Raw genomic sequence first — 18831 nt, 5'->3', positions numbered from 1 at the left:
CCCGCCCAGCGAGTTGGGATGTTCCAATGAAGTTTTCGCTTCATTCAAGGTTCATTCAGTTCACACTAGAGATAGAAGCTTGACGGTGAATGAATCACGGTACCTCAGAATATGGAGACAACAAAAATGTCAGCGAATATTTGAGCGTCGTTTAAAAGGCTCCAACTTCCTTAAGCTTTAACCCTTACGCAGAATTATGAAAGCGGAAGATATTGCCAAACGCACGTTCAAAACGTGAGGAGGCACGATGGATGCAAAGGGCAGAGAGCGGCAACGGACACGAAATGCTTGCAAAAGAACCGGTGCGCAAACGGAAAGCGTCAGTGTCCTGCGCTCGCTCGACAATGAGACCATGGGAGACGATTTGGACCATCTGAAACAACATGGCAGCCTTGAACGGCGGCTCGTGGCACCGCGGTACAGCTTGCTTCGTGAAGTTGGAAGGGGCAGTTATGGCGTTGTGTACGAAGCGGTCGCGCGTAAATCAGGAGCGCGAGTGGCAGTGAAGAAACTGCGCTGTGATGCGCCAGAGAATGTGGAGTTGGCGCTGGCCGAGTTCTGGGCTCTAACCAGTCTGGAGAAACGCCATGAGAATGTGGTGCAGCTGGAGGAGTGTGTACTCCAGAGGAACGGCATGGCTCAGAAAATGAGCCATGGCGATAAGCGATCAAGGCAGTATTTGAGGTTGGTGGAGACCTCATTGAAAGGTAATGATGAGATTTGACATTCGCTATTTTGCACACAAAAAGTTAATTGTTACAGGAGGTCATTGGTGGAAGAATGTTTTGTCATGATTTGTCAGACTCAAACACCGGCTTTTGTGTTAGCCCTTTTGTATTACTTTGTGACCGTTCACTCTTTTGATAGATGATATATATTGATCCCATACAATGTTAACAATATATATTTGATGTTTTTGTGTATTGTCACCCTGAATATTGGGTGAGAAGCTATTATTTGGTAGTTAAACATATTTATGACGCTTCATCCGCGGCAATAGGCGTGTTGTACTGCGCATGTCTATGTGCTACATTAAGATTGTTTACATTTTATGTAAGAATGGCAAATGTCGGTCAGATTTTCCCTCCCCCATCCCCTCTCTTGGTTATGAAACTTTGAGGTCGGGGGCGGGGAAGAGGTGCTGGTGTGGAAGGTCAAAACCTCCAGACATTCAATGCAGTCAGTGTACCAAGTAAGAACAATAAATGTAGTTTGATTCCCTACACTACAACTGTTTAAAATGGGCAAATACTCAAAAGCCATCAGACAGTGGCTATTCAGAACAGATAGGCTAATCGAGGCTAATTTGTTCACATAAATCATATTGTATTGGTGTGTCCTCTTTGTGTGATCTTTTGTGTGATGCTCTGAATCATGATGAATGTTGTTGCACTGTAAGATATGCAAAGTGTTGCTAGAGCCATTGTGCTTGAAAGCCGTTTCTCCAGTTTATACTTACTGTAGTCTACAGGTCCTTCTCAAAAAATTAGCATATTGTGATAAAGTTCATTATTTTCCATAATGTAATGATGAAAATTAAACTTTCATATATTTTAGATTCATTGCACGCTAACTGAAATATTTCAGGTCTTTTATTGTTTTAATACTGATGATTTTGGCATACAGCTCATGAAAACCCAAAATTCCTATCTCAAAAAATTAGCATATCATGAATAGGGTCTCTAAACGAGCTATTAACCTAATCATCTGAATCAACTAATTAACTCCAAACACCTGCAAAAGATTCCTGAGGCTTTTAAAAACTCCCAGCCTGTTTCATTACTCAAAACCGCAATCATGGGTAAGACTGCCGACCTGACTGCTGTCCAGAAGGCCATCATTGACACCCTCAAGCAAGAGGGTAAGACACAGAAAGAAATTTCTGAACAAATAGGCTGTTCCCAGAGTGCTGTATCAAGGCACCTCAGTGGGAAGTCTGTGGGAAGGAAAAAGTGTGGCAAAAAACGCTGCACAACGAGAAGAGGTGACCGGACCCTGAGGAAGATTGTGGAGAAGGACCGATTCCAGACCTTGGGGACCTGCGGAAGCAGTGGACTGAGTCTGGAGTAGAAACATCCAGAGCCACCGTGCACAGGCACCAGAAACAGCGGCAGAAGCGCCTGACCTGGGCTACAGAGAAGCAGCACTGGACTGTTGCTCAGTGGTCCAAAGTACTTTTTTCGGATGAAAGCAAATTTTGCATGTCATTCGAAATCAAGGTGCCAGAGTCTGGAGGAAGACTGGGGAGAAGGAAATGCCAAAATGCCTGAAGTCCAGTGCCAAGTACCCACAGTCAGTGATGGTCTGGGGTGCCATGTCAGCTGCTGGTGTTGGTCCACTGTGTTTTATCAAGGGCAGGGTCAATGCAGCTAGCTATCAGGAGATTTTGGAGCACTTCATGCTTCCATCTGCTGAAAAGCTTTATGGAGATGAAGATTTCATTTTTCAGCACGACCTGGCACCTGCTCACAGTGCCAAAACCACTGGTAAATGGTTTACTGACCATGGTATTACTGTGCTCAATTGGCCTGCCAACTCTCCTGACCTGAACCCCATAGAGAATCTGTGGGATATTGTGAAGAGAAAGTTGAGAGACGCAAGACCCAACACTCTGGATGAGCTTAAGGCTGCTATCGAAGCATCCTGGGCCTCCATAACACCTCAGCAGTGCCACAGGCTGATTGCCTCCATGCCACGCCGCATTGAAGCAGTCATTTCTGCAACAGGATTCCCGACCAAGTATTGAATGCATAACTGAACATAATTATTTGAAGGTTGACTTTTTTTGTATTAAAAACACTTCCTTTTATTGGTCGGATGAAATATGCTAATTTTTTGAGATAGGAATTTTGGGTTTTCATGAGCTGTATGCCAAAATCATCAGTATTAAAACAATAAAAGACCTGAAATATTTCAGTTAGTGTGCAATGAATCTAAAATATATGAAAGTTAAATTTTTATCATTACATTATGGAAAATAATGAACTTTATCACAATATGCTAATTTTTTGAGAAGGACCTGTACATGGAAGTGAAACCAGGACAAGTTAAGATGATTGGCTTGTATATGGTCAGTAAATCATACATTTATTATGATTTTACTTGGTTCAAAAGCTTGATTTCAAGTGGACAAACAATTGGCCTAGCGATACAGGTATGCAGGCCCAATAGAGTAGTTGTCATTATTGTGGCCTTTCACAATGTAAAGTGTTGCTGTAGTCAAAGATTTTAGTGGAGATGACTTTATTGGCATCGCATGTCTGAAAATGAATGGTAAACATTTTGATCATCAACGTGAGAATGCTTTTAGTCCATTACTGGTGTTGTGATTGCAGCTTTGGAAAAGACAAGTGGTGTGTCATTCACATTATGTGTTATATTTATGACTGAACAGAGCATGTGCAGTTTCAAATAAGACAACAGGATAAAAACGAAGCCCATGAAAGTGCAGAGTAACGTTTATTAATTACTTTGAAGCCATTTGGTTTGTACAAGGGGGTAAATGGCTCTGTATTATTTCTGACCTGGTTTAAACCCAGCAAATTAGCTAGTGGTTGCAGTCCAGTCCAGTGAGAAGACACTCGTAGCCCTTTTCCACCAAAATTGGTTCTCGTGCCAAGACTGTGCTCCACTTGTTCACGGCCAGGACAAACTGCAGCCTATAAAACTGATTAAAAAAAGGGCTTTTAAATTGCTTCAAACTGGTTCCACAGCAATCCAGCATCTCTAACTGATGACTCTCCCCTTAACTGTTTCCTTTTAATAAACTCCATATTTTTTGTTCTCTCACTTTCTTACCTTTTAAAAAATGTTTTTCCTGTGCAAGGTTTACCTTAAACATGATATGTAATATAAATAAGCTTCAATGAAAATCAAAACCAGCTATTGCTGTTTTAAACCATAGTTTTACCTATGCCAAAGTAGGCTAATTAATATATGGTTTAATGTTAGCCAACCATGTAGATTCTCACCATTGAAATAATCTTTTAATTTCTTATTAAAATGTTGTATTTTTGTTCAAAATTGTTGTAGAGTTCTGCAATCCAAAATGACCACCAATACCAACTTAAATACTTAATATATTTTGAAATTCTTGCATATCTTTGTGTACTTTCAGGTGAGCGTGTATTGTCGTGTCCTGATGAACCCTGCTACCTGTGGTTTGTCATGGAGTTCTGCGAGGGAGGGGATCTGAATCAGTTCATCCTGTCTCGCCGGCCCGATCCCCGCACTAACGCCAGCTTCATGATGCAGCTGAGCAGTGCTGTGGCATTCCTGCATCAAAACAACATTGTTCACAGAGACCTTAAACCGGATAACATCCTCATCTCAGAGCGTTCTGGTGCACCTGTATTGAAAGTGGCCGATTTTGGCTTGAGTAAGGTGTGTGCAGGTTTGGCCGCTGGGGTTCGGGACTCCGAGGAGGGATGGGACAAAAACAAGAACAGCGTTAACATCAACAAGTTTTGGCTCTCATCTGCATGTGGTTCTGACTTTTTTATGGCACCAGAGGTGTGGGAAGGACATTATACGGCCAAAGCAGACATTTTTGCTCTAGGCATTATCATCTGGGCCATGATTGAGAGGATCACCTTCATTGACGCAGAGTCAAAGCGGGAGCTCCTCGGGACGTACGTGCGACAGGGTTCTGATATTGTCCCAGTTGGTGAGGCACTTCTGGAGAACCCAAAGATGGTATTGAGTATTCCTCAGCGCAGGCGCTCACATATGTCGGAGGCACTCCGGAAACTTTTGCAGGACATGTTGGCCGTCAATCCTCAGGACCGACCAGATGCATTGGAGCTGCACAACAGGATGGAAAATGTCACTTGCGCGGCCTGAACTCTGACCTCGTGTAAATGGACACAAACACACACAGGTATACTCTCTCCAGTACAGTTTCATTACAGTACACATATAGATCCATGGCAGTGTGATTACATGCACAATCGATTAGCTGAATAACCCGACATGTAAACATTTTAAACAGTATTCTTTTATCAGATAAAGGTCATGCACTCTTTAAGCAAAAACAATCTGCAAATTTGTGGCCATTACCTTGATTTAGCATTGCATGAAAACACCTTTAACTTTAAGAGTTCTGGCAGCTTATTTAATGTGCATGTTTTTTTTTTTTTTTTCAAATTTTGATGTCTTCATTGTATCAGAGCTGAAAGTTTTACACTTTTTAATTTAAATTAACTTTTAAATGGTTTTTGTATCTAAAATATCTTATTCGTGTTAGTTGTGTAGATCAGATTATTTGTCACCTTTTTCACCAGTCCTGAGTATGCAGGATAAAGGGGTGTTGGTTACCTTGAAGAGCACATTGGTGGTGTAGATGAAAACACATGGCATCCTAAGATTCTTGGTTTTGAATCCAAGTCAAACCATGCACAATTCTGACATAATAAGAAACAGAACTTGATTGTATTTCTGGAAGGTGTGTCAGTGTTGGATAACATCTTCATTGTCTTAGAAATTACCACAGCAATGAAGAAAGTTTTGTTGTGCTGCAGGTGGTTCATCACTGTGGGTAGGGCTGTTTGATTATGGCAAAAATCATAATCACAGTTATTTTGGTCAGTATTGAGAACACGATTATTTACCACAATTTCTCATTGACTATGGGAACTTCATGCATTTATTGAACTTTTGAAAAAAACAGTTTTTTAACGGTAGATTTCCTTGAACTTGGAATGTAGGCCAGTTTTGAAGTTTTATTTTTATAACCTGCTTCCTTATTATTTGAACTTCACTAAAGGATGCTTTAAAGATGGCACAATAATTGTTTTATCTCAATTATCTTTTTTTAATTGTTGGAAGCCAAAATCGTAATTGAAAATAACATTTTATTAATCGCCCAGTCCTAACTATGGGATTGTCTAATTTGACATTATCAATTTCACTATTTATAGTTATAACAGCTCTCTGTTAGAAATTATTTAGCCAGATTTGATTAAAATCATATTGAACTATTCCATATTCAAATTCATACAAACTAGTGATGTACTATATTAGCTATATTTGGTTATTTTAAGATATGGCTGGGTATTGATACAGATTTTCAGTTTGATTCCAATCCACAAGCTCTAGCTTATGTTATACATCTAGAAGATTGGACCTGGTACATCTGGCTAAAAACACAAGCAGTTCATCAAAGTTATACAAAACTAGCTAACTGAATCAGTCATGAAATCAGTTAAATCTGTTAGGAAATATTAGCAGGCTAGTGGCTAAATAGCCCTGCTGTCGTGGAAACCAGTAGTGATGCTTGGTATCAAAAGCTAGCTATCCGGATAAAATGATATAGTTTTGTACCGAAACAAGACTGCACTGAAAATGCAATACAGCTATCGACTTATCACAACAGCAACTCCGACATCATCACCATTGCTCTATATTTATGTACTATTTAGCTCAATTTTTCATGATCCATATTGCTGTCAAAGGCTAGAAAGTGTTTCCTCCTCTTGTGAAGTTTATTGGCAGTTGGCAATCCACCTTATGGTGCATTATCACTACCTACTGAGCTGGAGTGTGGTGCGTCACAAAGTGTTTCGGTGGAGTCAAATGTCCAAGTAGATATATAGCTGTAGAGATATAGCGGAGATCTCTAAATTGGGCCAGAATCTCCAAAAGAGGGTGGGGCTACTCCAGAAGGGGGTTCGTAAACTCCAAATGGGGGTGTCACTTCCACTCATGGTTATAGTTAGGGAAAGGGTTTAGTTTGGAGCTCCCGTCCCATTTTTGGACTCTACCTGGAGCTATATCCTTTTCCAAATGCCAGCCAAAGATGATGAAATTGGCTAAATTTAAAGAGGTCACACACACCTTATGTAGGATTAAATCCTAAACAGAGTATACTTTAAAGGTAGCTTACCTGCTGGGGTTTACTTGTAAACAAACAAGATATGTTTACATTCATTCTAGAGATCAAACAAACACGTGGAATGCATTTCCACCCCTGTTAATGGTATGAAAGGTAAATTGTGATTTTAAACATAGATATCGAACGATATGTAAAAAATATTGTGATAATATTTTTGGCCATATTGCCCAGCCCTAATTTGACTACATTTCAGTTTTAGCCTAATATCGATTTGCCTACACTGTAAAAAGTATTTTGTGATAGCTACTAAAAAAAAAGTATGGTAACAATATTACACGTAATATTTTTAAGAACTTTTCAATCCTTGTTTTTTAAAATGAAATCTCCTTAATGAAATCATGTGAAGTCACCCAAATTAGTTAGTATTTAATCCTTGATTTTTTAATGAAATCACATTAATTAAATCTAACATGCTTTATTCTTCTAATTATATTAAGCATTTTTATAAGATTCAAATGATAAAAGTGCCATTTTACCACCTTAAAACACTTGCATTTTTTTTTAACGCTTTATCCATTTATATTATAAGTATTATTCCCACTCAAAGCATTTTATATATATATATATATATATAGGCAGATCAATAACTTGTACAAACTCCCAACAAGATATAAAACCCAAACACACAACCTTACGGTTAAGTGCTGAATTTATTCTATCAAACAGTAAGCAGTGTAAATAGAAACACTAAAATTGTTTGATGAAAATGAATAGTTTGGCCAAAAATGAAATCTCTCACCATTGACTCACCCTCATGAAATCAGATGTGTATGACTGACTTTCTTCTGCAGAATACTAAAAGATTTTAAGAAAATCTTTTCTCTGTAGGTCCTTACAATGCAAGCGAACGGTGACCAAAACTTTGAGGACTCTAAAAGCAAAAAGACAGCCTAAAATGAATCCATATAACTATAGTAGTTTAATTCATGTCTTAAGTAATCCAATCAATCTGGGTTGAGAAAATACTAAAATATAACTCCCTTTTTATACTAATTTTGACATCAGCAGTCTCCTTGGCGATCCTGAGCAAGGAGTTTTATTTTAATCTGTTCTTACCCGAAATCGATTAGATGGCTTCAGAAGAATTTTTTTAATGAATTTATCATATTTAAAAGGTATTAACATACTAGTGTAAAACTTGTTTTAATGGATTAAACCACAAAAGTCTTATGGATTACTTTTATGATGTTTTTGTGCTTTAGACTTGCATGATTTACTTGCATTGTATGGACCACAGGTAAGATTGTATGTGTTCTGTAGAATAAAGAGTCATACACATCTGGGAAAGCACACGTGTGAGTAAATTATGAGAGAATAAACATTTTGGGGGGAACTATTCCTTTAAGCTATAAAACATATCCTAAAATAACTTTTCAAAAAGAACACATCCATGATATAAAGCTGCTAGACATTAAATACAAGGTAAAATCATATAAGGTAAATGTTTTCCAAAAACAAAAATGCCAACCTTATCTCATGAAAATTCGTACTTCATTTATGAGTTGGCTATTTGGTATGGTCACGAATGATGTTGTTTGCATAAACTCGTACGACCTCATCACGTACAAAATCCTGGATGTCTAATGCGGAAGTAAGTGTGAGTTCCGCACACGAGGCGTTAAGGACATTGTAAAGGGATTAATGGAAAGGAGGAGGTGAGAACTGGCTTGACAATATAAATAATAGATGTATTAGATGGAAACGATGTACAGCTACGTCATTGTCTGTAGTGAAAGTCATAGGAATTCAAATGAGTGCAGTCGCACGATATCATACAAATTCGCCAAATTTAGAAAAGTTCTATGAATCCTGATGATTTCGACGTGAGTGTGTGTTGAAAATGCCATACATGACTAACTGGACTAGACATACCCACACTTGCTGTTAAACTTATAACATTCTCCAAGAACATGTCTCTAAACAGTTGTTTTTGTGGTAAAAAAAAAACTATTCTGGAATAAAACTAGGTAAACAACTTGTCTTGCAAAACCAATGACAGTTATGCTTGCTATAAGCTTGTATTAATGTTGAACTTTAAGGACAAATCCCTCTATTCAATGCATTCTGGTCCAGAAAAACAAAGAAAAACTTTTGCTTGCGAAGTCTATAAAATAGGTTTGTTTTTAAGTGCTTGTACTTTGGTGGATAACTTGCATACATCCAGTTTTAATAAGATCTTCTGAAAGGCCTCAAATGGATACCTCAGTTATTTGGGATAGCTGAGGTTTTTGGCATATGCGAGTCCCAGAAGAATCGCACAGGCTTTAGCCATATTTTCCAACCCAGTCATGACTTTGCCCCTCTCCAAGATGATGCTGAAGTCCACCTGCTCACCCCTTGTGCTGACAGTCATTTTCATGAAGTGCTGCAGGAGATTTTGCTGAACGTATTAGAGCACTATAGAACACAAACACACAAGCATTTGATAATTCTCATGTTGCAAGTATTTCTATCATGTCAGCATTTAAAAAGAGTGTATTGTTTACATACTCCTTTTAATATGCTGAGACAACTATTAGTAAATCATATGTTGTCTGATTTCTCTGAAAAGTGTAAATAAACATTGTGATTCTTCGACTACATTCATAAAATCTATTCTGACTGGTTGTCTGGAATGCAACTCGTATGAGGGGGTGCACAAAATTAATCAGATTAAGTTTTACTAAAAGTTACCAGGCTGTAATAATGAACACTAGTCAAAACTATTAGCCTACTTAGTGTATTGTACCTATCACATCCTTTTGTGTTTCACAGAGAGAAACTCGTCAATGCTTCTACATGGGTCATACATTTATTTATATGTACACATTTTCTATTTCTTTTACATTTATTTGGAAATGTATTTATTAGCCGGTTTTTCTATTCCATAACGCTTAATCAGAGGCCTTTTCGTTTTATAGTCTTTAACAACCACTTTACACCAGGGGTTTTCAATCCTGCTCCTGGGGACCCACAGCTCTTTATATTTTGTAAGTCCCCCTTATCTGACACACCCAGACCATGGAGCTGATGATTTGAATCAGTTGTTTTAAATAAGGGTGACATTAAAATTGTGCAGAGTTGTGTGTCCCCAAGAACATGTTTGGAAACCGGTTTAAGGTTTACAGACTACCTTTACCTGTTTTTTTTCCCTCAGGGTATATAATAGAAAATAAGACTCTTTATCGGCGCGGGAACGCACAGCCCATAAAAAGTTTGGGGAAAATAAATGTGGGAGGGATCATTGAGGGGGAAAGATCAGCACCACTGATTATGAAGAATTAATGTTTAAATTTACTTGACACATGAATCACTTTTTACAGTGTACAAATGGAAGCAATTTGGCAATTCACCAATATCAATTTTGATTCCACAACAAAATACTTACTAATTTAAGTTTACATTTACAATAGACATAAATAACTGTGTTTACATTAGCCTTATACCACACAAAGATCCTTGTAAGTAAGGATGAAACTGATATCAGTTTCACGGTAAACCACAATAAAATTCAGCAAAAAGTCTGACACAAGGGCGCACGCAGCATGCAACATTTTTATTGTTGTTTTTTTTTAGCATGAAAACATGGTGGAAGGCAATGCAGCACTCAGGAGAATTTCCAACCTTCCAAGAAGATCAAATCAGAAGTGTGATCATATTTTGGATTTTATAAGAATGCTGAGGGAAAATTAGTAGAAGATGGTAACCCTGTCTGCAGAGCTTACCAGAGGAAAGCGAAATGGGGCAACGTGTCCATCACTTTATAGTGCATGCAAGGCAAGTTAACTTTTTAGCTCAGTGCATGAGTTGGGCACAATATTTAATTGGGTTGAAATAATTCCTTATCTCAGTTGTAAAAATCGCAAGCTTCCACAAAGAAAAAGTTCCTGAAGTGATGTACATTCATACCACTAATACACAGCTTTTCAGATAATTACGTGGACATGAAATAGTGATTTTACCTGTTCTTAATCCGTTGCAGTCTACAAAACAATCATCCAATACAAATACTGATGTCCTCCGATTTCATTTTCAATACAATCGATAACTTATAACAGAGATGCTCGATGGCACCAGTTGTGTTTGTATGAAAGGCTAGAGCATGAGATATGAAAGAAGCCAGAGTTTCCGGATGTGCGACCGGAATCAAGAATTTCAGAGAGCTATGTAATTACATGTTATGTAGTTTAGTCACCCAACCAACATATTTTGATAATTTAAAATGTGTAAGTTAATATTAATAATAATAATTATTATTATTATTATTACTGCATTTGCTATTCCCTTGTTTACTAGTTTTATTTGTTGTTTGTTGATTTTCAAATATAAAACCTGTTTAAGTGAGTGTTTTCAATGCGTGTATCAGTACTTTTTGTACATTTTCAGCACATTTTAACAATACTGTGATCCGTGATAGTTTTGGTCGTGACATGAAATTTTCATACCTTCACATCTCTACTTGGCAATGGTGTCAGTTCCACATTCTACCAACAGTCTTTGTCAATATATAGTGCACATTTTCTGTTTTCAAATAATTTTTAGGTAATTTTGAGTAAATATTTACTAAGTGTGTAATCATTGTATTTACTATCATTAAATACTATTACGGATATCAGCATTTTATATACCTGCTCCCTAGACATTCCTGACAATCTGCCATTTAGAATACCCCTTATCTGTCGACCACTTGTACACAAAGTACAAGCTTATATTGATTATTTAAGAGTCTGTGGGGTTATAATTCTATCATGATATGACTCATTTAATGGCATAACTTGCTCATGCATGTGTGCTGTAAGAGCGTCTTTTGTTTTTATAAATGCATGTTGGAATAGCTGTTACACAACCGCACCCAGTAACCACCACCCCTCCTCTAACACTCCACATCTTATCCTTTCCTCTCTCTCTCTCTCTCTCTCTCTCTCTCTTTCTATTTCCATGCTTTTTGCCCTGGGGGGACAGCCATCATCAGGCAGACCAGGTGGCTGTGAGTTGTTCCTAGTTCAGAAAAGGAAAGATTTTGTTTTGACATGCCACACATAACTGATAGTTCTTTGCAGAGACCAGAATGTAGTCTAATTTTTCATCTTGAAACGCAGTTCATAAAATGATGTACTTGGGAATGTATTTTAGGGTCCATTTTATCAATTACTGAAATATTTGTGAGTATGTATCTGTATAAATACTGACGTATAAGGCATGCATTTGAAAAGAATGTGACTGTATAAGAAAGGAATGGGGTTCATAAGTCAGATGGGGGAGCCATAATGAGGACATTACAGCAGTCTGTTTCTCCAGTCTTTTGCTCACCACCCCCCTCTTCTTCTCCTGCTGCTTTGCTCAGACAGAAAGTGAATACTGCAAGGAACCTCTTGGATAATTTGCTCCCAGACAGTGTTATGCATGTGAGATATATATGAGAGGGTGGGGTTGTGCCCGAAACAGCCTATGTTTTTTTTTTTTGTCAGAGTGACTGCAGCGGGGTATTTAGTTGGCTAGCTATTCCTGACTCAGCACATAATTTGAGCTGCAGGATACAGGGAGGGGGGTGGGGTCTTTTTACTGAATGCAGCTGAGAGGCTTAAAGATCAATCTGCAGTTGTTGAAATGCTGACTAATGACAGATAGCCTGAGTAGATATTTCTGTTTGTGGTGTTTTGTGTTTGTTTTCCCCAGTGCTTGTAATCTGGTTACTCAAGCAATCTGATGAGATTTTGACCCATTTGAGAGTCAAGTATTAAGCAACACCACCAACCACTATGACATCACCACTCTGCATTCTTTCAGCCCCATCACTCAAAATGCTGGGCTAGAAATTACATGACTCCTCTTTGCTTTTTATGTATTTCCAGTGTTGCTCTTTCACTTGCATTTTGGACCTTGCTAATATTAATGCTAGAAAAAGTGAAGTGAAGTCCTGGCCATGGCTAGGAGATTGAAAGACTTTTTCCACATTGTCAGCAATAGCAAAATCATAAGTTCACGACGTGGGAATGTAACGCTGAGAAATACATATTCTTGATTGCAAAAATGTAATTTCCATTAAACTATAATAAAAATAAATCATAATTCTTAATAACAAATATCAGAATACAGATATTGAAAATGAGCATTTGTGCTAGTTGTAATTCAATTGTTTATATCAGTATTTTGCACTAGTAACAATAAGGGATGTCGAACGATTGAACATTTTTACCTAATTAGTTACATGATATGCCAATTAATTGAATTAATTAGTGCTGCACAGTTTAATTGTATTTTAACTGTGATCACGGTTTCTGGCTCTCATGGTTAATTAAGATTAATTAAGACTGCGATATTAATTAGGGATGGTCATTCATCAATAATTTGGTGTTTTAATATTTAAGCTCATAGAAAATGATTACTTGAATATTCTATTATTTAAATGAATGTAATTAATGAGAAAGAAATGTTGAAAAATACTTTTGTTTGTCATAAAGGTTGTTTCACCATTTAATATATCCAAAACAAGCTTGTATTATATCCTATTTTTTTTGTTAAACATTTCAACAATGCGTGAAAAATGAACTAATTTAAGCTCGCGCAAAGCTATGAAAAAGAAACCGCTAATAAAATAGACTGGCTCAGTTAACATACAGGACGAATATAAACACTCTACATAAAATATTTATGTTTATATTGTATTTCATGTCATGTTTTTGATGAGAAAAACAAGCATATCCACGTGCTCATTGAACTATACGTATATATAAATGATGGAATGTCCCTTACATCAGCTAGCATAGTCCTTCTCAGATGCCATGTTTGTTATTTACAGAAGCGTTGCAGGGATTAGGTTGTTACGGGAACACTGCTTTCTGATGAGTTGCACATATACGGGAGTAAAGTGTACACCGCTTATCCAGTACATTTAAACAGGAACCCAGCTTTCTTGCAGTAAGCCACATTGCAATAACCTGCTTTTTGATGTCCATCTAAATGTACTGACAGAACGGTTTGCTCATCAAATGTGATCAATTTGTATCCACACTCAACAGCGTCGCCCAGTGCATTCTGTTGTAACTGCCAGTTTCATTTTGTGTGTTCAGGATTTAACACTGTATGACCGGCAAAGCAAAACTGTGAAATTCTAATAGTATTTTTACTTTTCGAATAATTATTGCAGAACTAATACTCGAGTATTCGACTATTCGTGCATATCCCTAATATTAATAAGATAGCCAGCACAAATTAGCCGCCAGAGTTGAATTTTGTTGTTAATTTTCATTATAGGCTGTGTCTATGAATGATGGATCAAATCACAAGCTCTGTCCAAGTCCATTTTTAACTCGATTGACCCTTCATGCTCTTTACAAGTAATCTACTGACCAATCGCTGTTTCATTTTCGAGCAACCTCTGAATGAGTAGCCGCAGATATTTGCGAGTATCGTATGTCCTGTATGCCCGCCGCCCTTATCTGTAGTGTGTTACACATACTCTGAACACACACAAGGTAAAACATAGCATATTGTCAAGTATAGTGCTCAGACCATTTATTTATTTGTTAAAACGTTTTTTATTGTAATGATTTAATTTGTGGCTTCCCATTCCAGAACATTGATGGATAATAAATAAAGGATGAGAACAAAGCTTATGTTAGAAGAAACAACACAAAGTCTTCCTTCAGTTTTCCTAACAGAAGTAAAGGCTTGAAACCATATATCAGTTATGTGTGCTAAATTATTACAGAAATATATTAGTATTGTTTATTACTATTGTACAGTATATTGCAATATAACAATAACGATGACAATGATATAAAAACAATTAAGATAATTAAAGTGAAACATCTTACAGATGAACTCTTTTTATTGGCAGTAAAGCATGAGCAAAATATGGCCGAGTAACTTAAGGAATCATTTACTAGCTTGTAGTTTTAACACCTTGTTCAACATGAGAGCTAGTGTTAAATGTAATTACATTATACATTTGCAGTTGTAACAGTGATTTTTATATATATATATATATATCACTCACCTAAAGGATTATTAGGAACACCATACTAATACTGTGTTTGACCCCCTTTTGCCTTCAGAACTGCCTTCATTCTACATGGCATTGATTCAACAAGGTGCTGAAAGCATTCTTTAGAAATGTTGGCACATATTGATAGGATAACATCTTGCAGTTGATGGAGATTTGTGGGATGCACATCCAGGGCACGAATATCCCGTTCCACCACATCCCAAAGATGCTCTATTGGGTTGATATCTGGTGACTGTGGGGGCCATTTTAGTACAGTGAACTCATTGTCATGTTCAAGAAACCAATTTGAAATGATTCGAGCTTTGTGACATGGTGAATTATCCTGCTGGAAGTAGCCATCAGAGGATGGGTACATGGTGGCCATAAAGGGATGGACATGGTCAGAAACAATGTTCAGGTAGGCCGTGGCATTTAAACGATGCCCAATTGGCACTAAGGGGCCTAAAGTGTGCCAAGAAAACATCCCCCACACCATTACACCACCACCACCAGCCTGCACAGTGGTAACAAGGCATGATGGATCCATGTTCTCATTCTGTTTACGCCAAATTCTGACTCTACCATCTGAATGTCTCAACAGAAATCGAGACTCATCAGACCAGGCAACATTTTTCCAGTCTTCAACTGTCCAATTTTGGTGAGCTCTTGCAAATTGTAGCCTCTATTTCCTATTTGTAGTGGAGATGAGTGGTACCCGGTGGGGTCTTCTGCTGTTGTAGCCCATCCGCCTCAAGGTTGTGCGTGTTGTGGCTTCACAAATGCTTTGCTGCATACCTCGGTTGTAACGAGTGGTTATTTCAGGCAAAGTTGCTCTTCTATCAGCTTGAATCAGTCGGCCCATTCTCCTCTGACCTCTAGCATCAACAAGGCATTTTCGCCCACAGGACTGCCGCATACTGGATGTTTTTCCCTTTTCACACCATTCTTTGTAACCCCTAGAAATGGCTGTTCGTGAAAATCCCAGTAACTGAGCAGATTGTGAAATACTCAGACCGGCCCGTCTGGCACCAACAACCATGCCACGCTCAAAATTACTTAAATCACCTTTCTTTCCCATTCTGACATTCAGTTTGGAGTTCAGGAGATTGTCTTGACCAGGACCACACCTCTAAATGCATTGAAGCAACTGCCATGTGATTGGTTGATTAGATAATTGCATTAATGAGAAATTGAACAGGTGTTCCTAATAATCCTTTAGGTGAGTGTATATATATTACATATAGTTTTATTTTAAAAAATCATAAATTTTACTAGCTGGAAATGCATTGCTGATATGTGATTTAATAAAGATAAAAAAAAAATGGATTGCGATAGCTGGGAATGTGTGGAATTTTATGAATGACTGGCAGGTTTCTGTGGAGTTCAGGTGGATATTTTGCGTGGGCCTGCTAATAACTGATTATTTTAAGTACTCATTTCTGTGTGTCATTATAAAGACTGATTGATTTATTTACTTGAATTGTTCTTTCTTTTTAGGCTTTCCCTTTCCACAACAGAACAGAAGGGACCACATTGCACGGAAAACTGTGAACCTTCATCGCTGATTTAATGTGAAGAGTACAAAGTACTTAACTTACACATTTACAGATACGTAAATAGATTTTTCAACTGACCTTTTTTTGTTCATTCACAAAATTTACATTATCAGCAAGTCCACAAGTGTGCAGCCTAACTCAATCATCAATTGCATCACTAAGAGTGAAGTAAAAATAAAACGAAATTTTGTGATGCAGTAAGTACAATCAAAATAAAGCAAGCCCTTTATAAGTCTTACTGAGTGACTGGGACTTTAAAATTGTCTTTATAGAGCTTCCCTAGTTGCACATCTTCTAAAACAATCCTTTGGCATACTAAAATTGAGGGGGAGGGACTCTTGATTATTTGCCAAAACAAGCACTATTTACTGTGCAAAGACACCTAAGATAGTTTTGAACCCAAGCATATGCACACTTATTTTCATTGGGTGGTGGTGTCCACTAGCAAATATGCTCATAGTTTTACCCTTGGGTCCAACCAGTTAATCTTATTTGAGTCAGAAAATTCAGAGAACAGCACACTTGAATCTTCAGTCTCACTGTTACACCATCATATCTTAAGTGAAAATTATTAGAATAAAAGGCAACATTTTAAACCCTGGTTTTAATTTGCCATAAAAATGCTTGTGATTTTCAAGTTGCCCAAGTCCAATATTGAGATTTCCCATTAATGCAGAATGGCCCTGATGTCTTGAAGTCTAAAGATTTCCTTTAGGTTTTGTTTTATAATTTACAGCTTTATCTTTTTTTAACATGCAGTACATTCTCCAAGCTTTCAATATTTGAACACTTATTAAGTGTGTGCAGTTTTAACCTTTAGGTGCCAGTTTTACATTGTGTTAGAGTATTTCTTGCCCAAAAATATTGATGAATTGATTCTGGTGCCCCATTTTAAGTCAGACTTTGTAGAGCCGCTGGCTTCTATGAATAAGCAGTGTAAACATCCCTTCAACACAAAAACACACCCTCACACACAAATTTTGGGAGTTGATAGTTTTAGTTTAAGTATGATTAAGGGAGCAGTTATAGAGTACGAGAGTGTTATTTTTGTTTTACATTTTATAAATTAATTTCTTATTTGTACTAGTGCATTTCCAATATAGAACAGAGGATTTGTTTTGATTGATTTATTGTAAAATTACATGCTTTTTACTGGATGCTCAAAGTTTTTATTGTTACTCAAAAACAGGATGGGAGCGCCAAAGTGGTACCGTTGCTCTTACTTTCAGTCGTATCTTGACATGAACTGAATGAGTGTTTTCTTGTTTGTGGGTATGTCTTTTTTTGCTTGAGAGTTTGTGTGTGCTATAGTTCTACCTCAGCACTCCTGTGTTTTAGTAACTAATCCACTAAATTAACTAGCAGTGCTTTCTGTTTTTGGAAACAAGACGTTAATGTGCTTCAGATGTTTTTATTTATTATATAATATTTTTTTTGTATAATAAATCTATAGTCTCAAACTATCTGACCAGTATTTTTTACTTTTATTTTTAATTCCTCTTTCTCGTTTGTATGACTGTTGAATGATAAATTTGATGGATTTCTTTTCCCCGAATGGCATTTTAAATTACTGTATCTTTCGTGAGGTTCAAACTCAGCCCAGTGGTTCTTGGACTACACAGGGCAGTTATTGTTTTAGAGAGAAAGAGTTGGTTTATGTCATTGAATTTTTTTTTTAATATATATTATGACTGTTTTCAGTTTGAATGATTTGGAGTGCTTAAACACTAAGAATTTTGTCATAGCAGTCAGAAAAACCATGGTATTAGACTGCACTTGCACTGAGGATGAGTCTCCTAAGAGTGAACAGAGCATAATACAAGCTCACTTCCTGCTATATCACCTCATGTTACATCTGTACATTCTTCTTTGTATTTCTTGTGGTCCAACTTTGACTGTAAATCACACTCATCTATGCAACCTTTTATCTTACACTGTGTGATGCTGCCTGATAAACTAGCCTCATTATACCTTGAAAACTTGTTATGATTTTTTTTTTTTTTGTGGAGCAGTTTGTGCTTTTTTTGTGTGAGAATTTGACTTATTTTCCCATTCTGTTTTGATGTTTTTTTTTTTTCTTCAATAAACTGAAAATACATAACCTTATGTGTTTTTCATGTTTATAAGGATACGCCTCTTTGTTCACCCCAAGAATGTTTGAACAAGTTGTTATAAAACATACTAGGTTTTTGCTGTTAGTAAGTTCATTTATAGAGTAGAACTAGCTAGAGATCAGCATGAAGTTGAAGCCCATACACGGAACCACATGATTAGACCAGTACCATAACATTTTATGCCAAATTTGAACCCAAAATCGCTGGTTCTCTTAATTGCCTCTCCAAGCAAGTAAATGATATGCAATAGGCTGTATTTTATTTAAAGGGATATGTCACACAAAATTAAAATTCTTTAATGAT

At 37.1% G+C, this 18831-nt stretch overlaps 1 protein-coding gene across 1 annotated transcript; it reads left to right on the top strand.

The window, feature by feature from the left end:
* Nucleotides 1-78: 78 nt before the first annotated feature.
* LOC127646382 (serine/threonine-protein kinase 35-like) lies at nucleotides 79-18501 on the top strand. The gene is made up of 3 exons (XM_052129967.1): nucleotides 79-707; nucleotides 4118-4879; nucleotides 16356-18501. Exons 1-2 carry the CDS (start codon nucleotides 248-250, stop codon nucleotides 4840-4842), a joined length of 1185 nt encoding a protein of 394 aa, XP_051985927.1. The 5' UTR covers nucleotides 79-247; the 3' UTR covers nucleotides 4843-4879; nucleotides 16356-18501.
* Nucleotides 18502-18831: the final 330 nt, after the last annotated feature.

Source organism: Xyrauchen texanus, chromosome 7 (genome assembly GCF_025860055.1).
Source record: "Xyrauchen texanus isolate HMW12.3.18 chromosome 7, RBS_HiC_50CHRs, whole genome shotgun sequence".
In the NCBI taxonomy this organism is placed as follows: Eukaryota; Metazoa; Chordata; class Actinopteri; order Cypriniformes; family Catostomidae; genus Xyrauchen; species Xyrauchen texanus.
The sequence above is the reverse complement of the archived record's forward strand: the minus strand, read 5'-3'. Positions and strand labels throughout refer to the sequence as shown.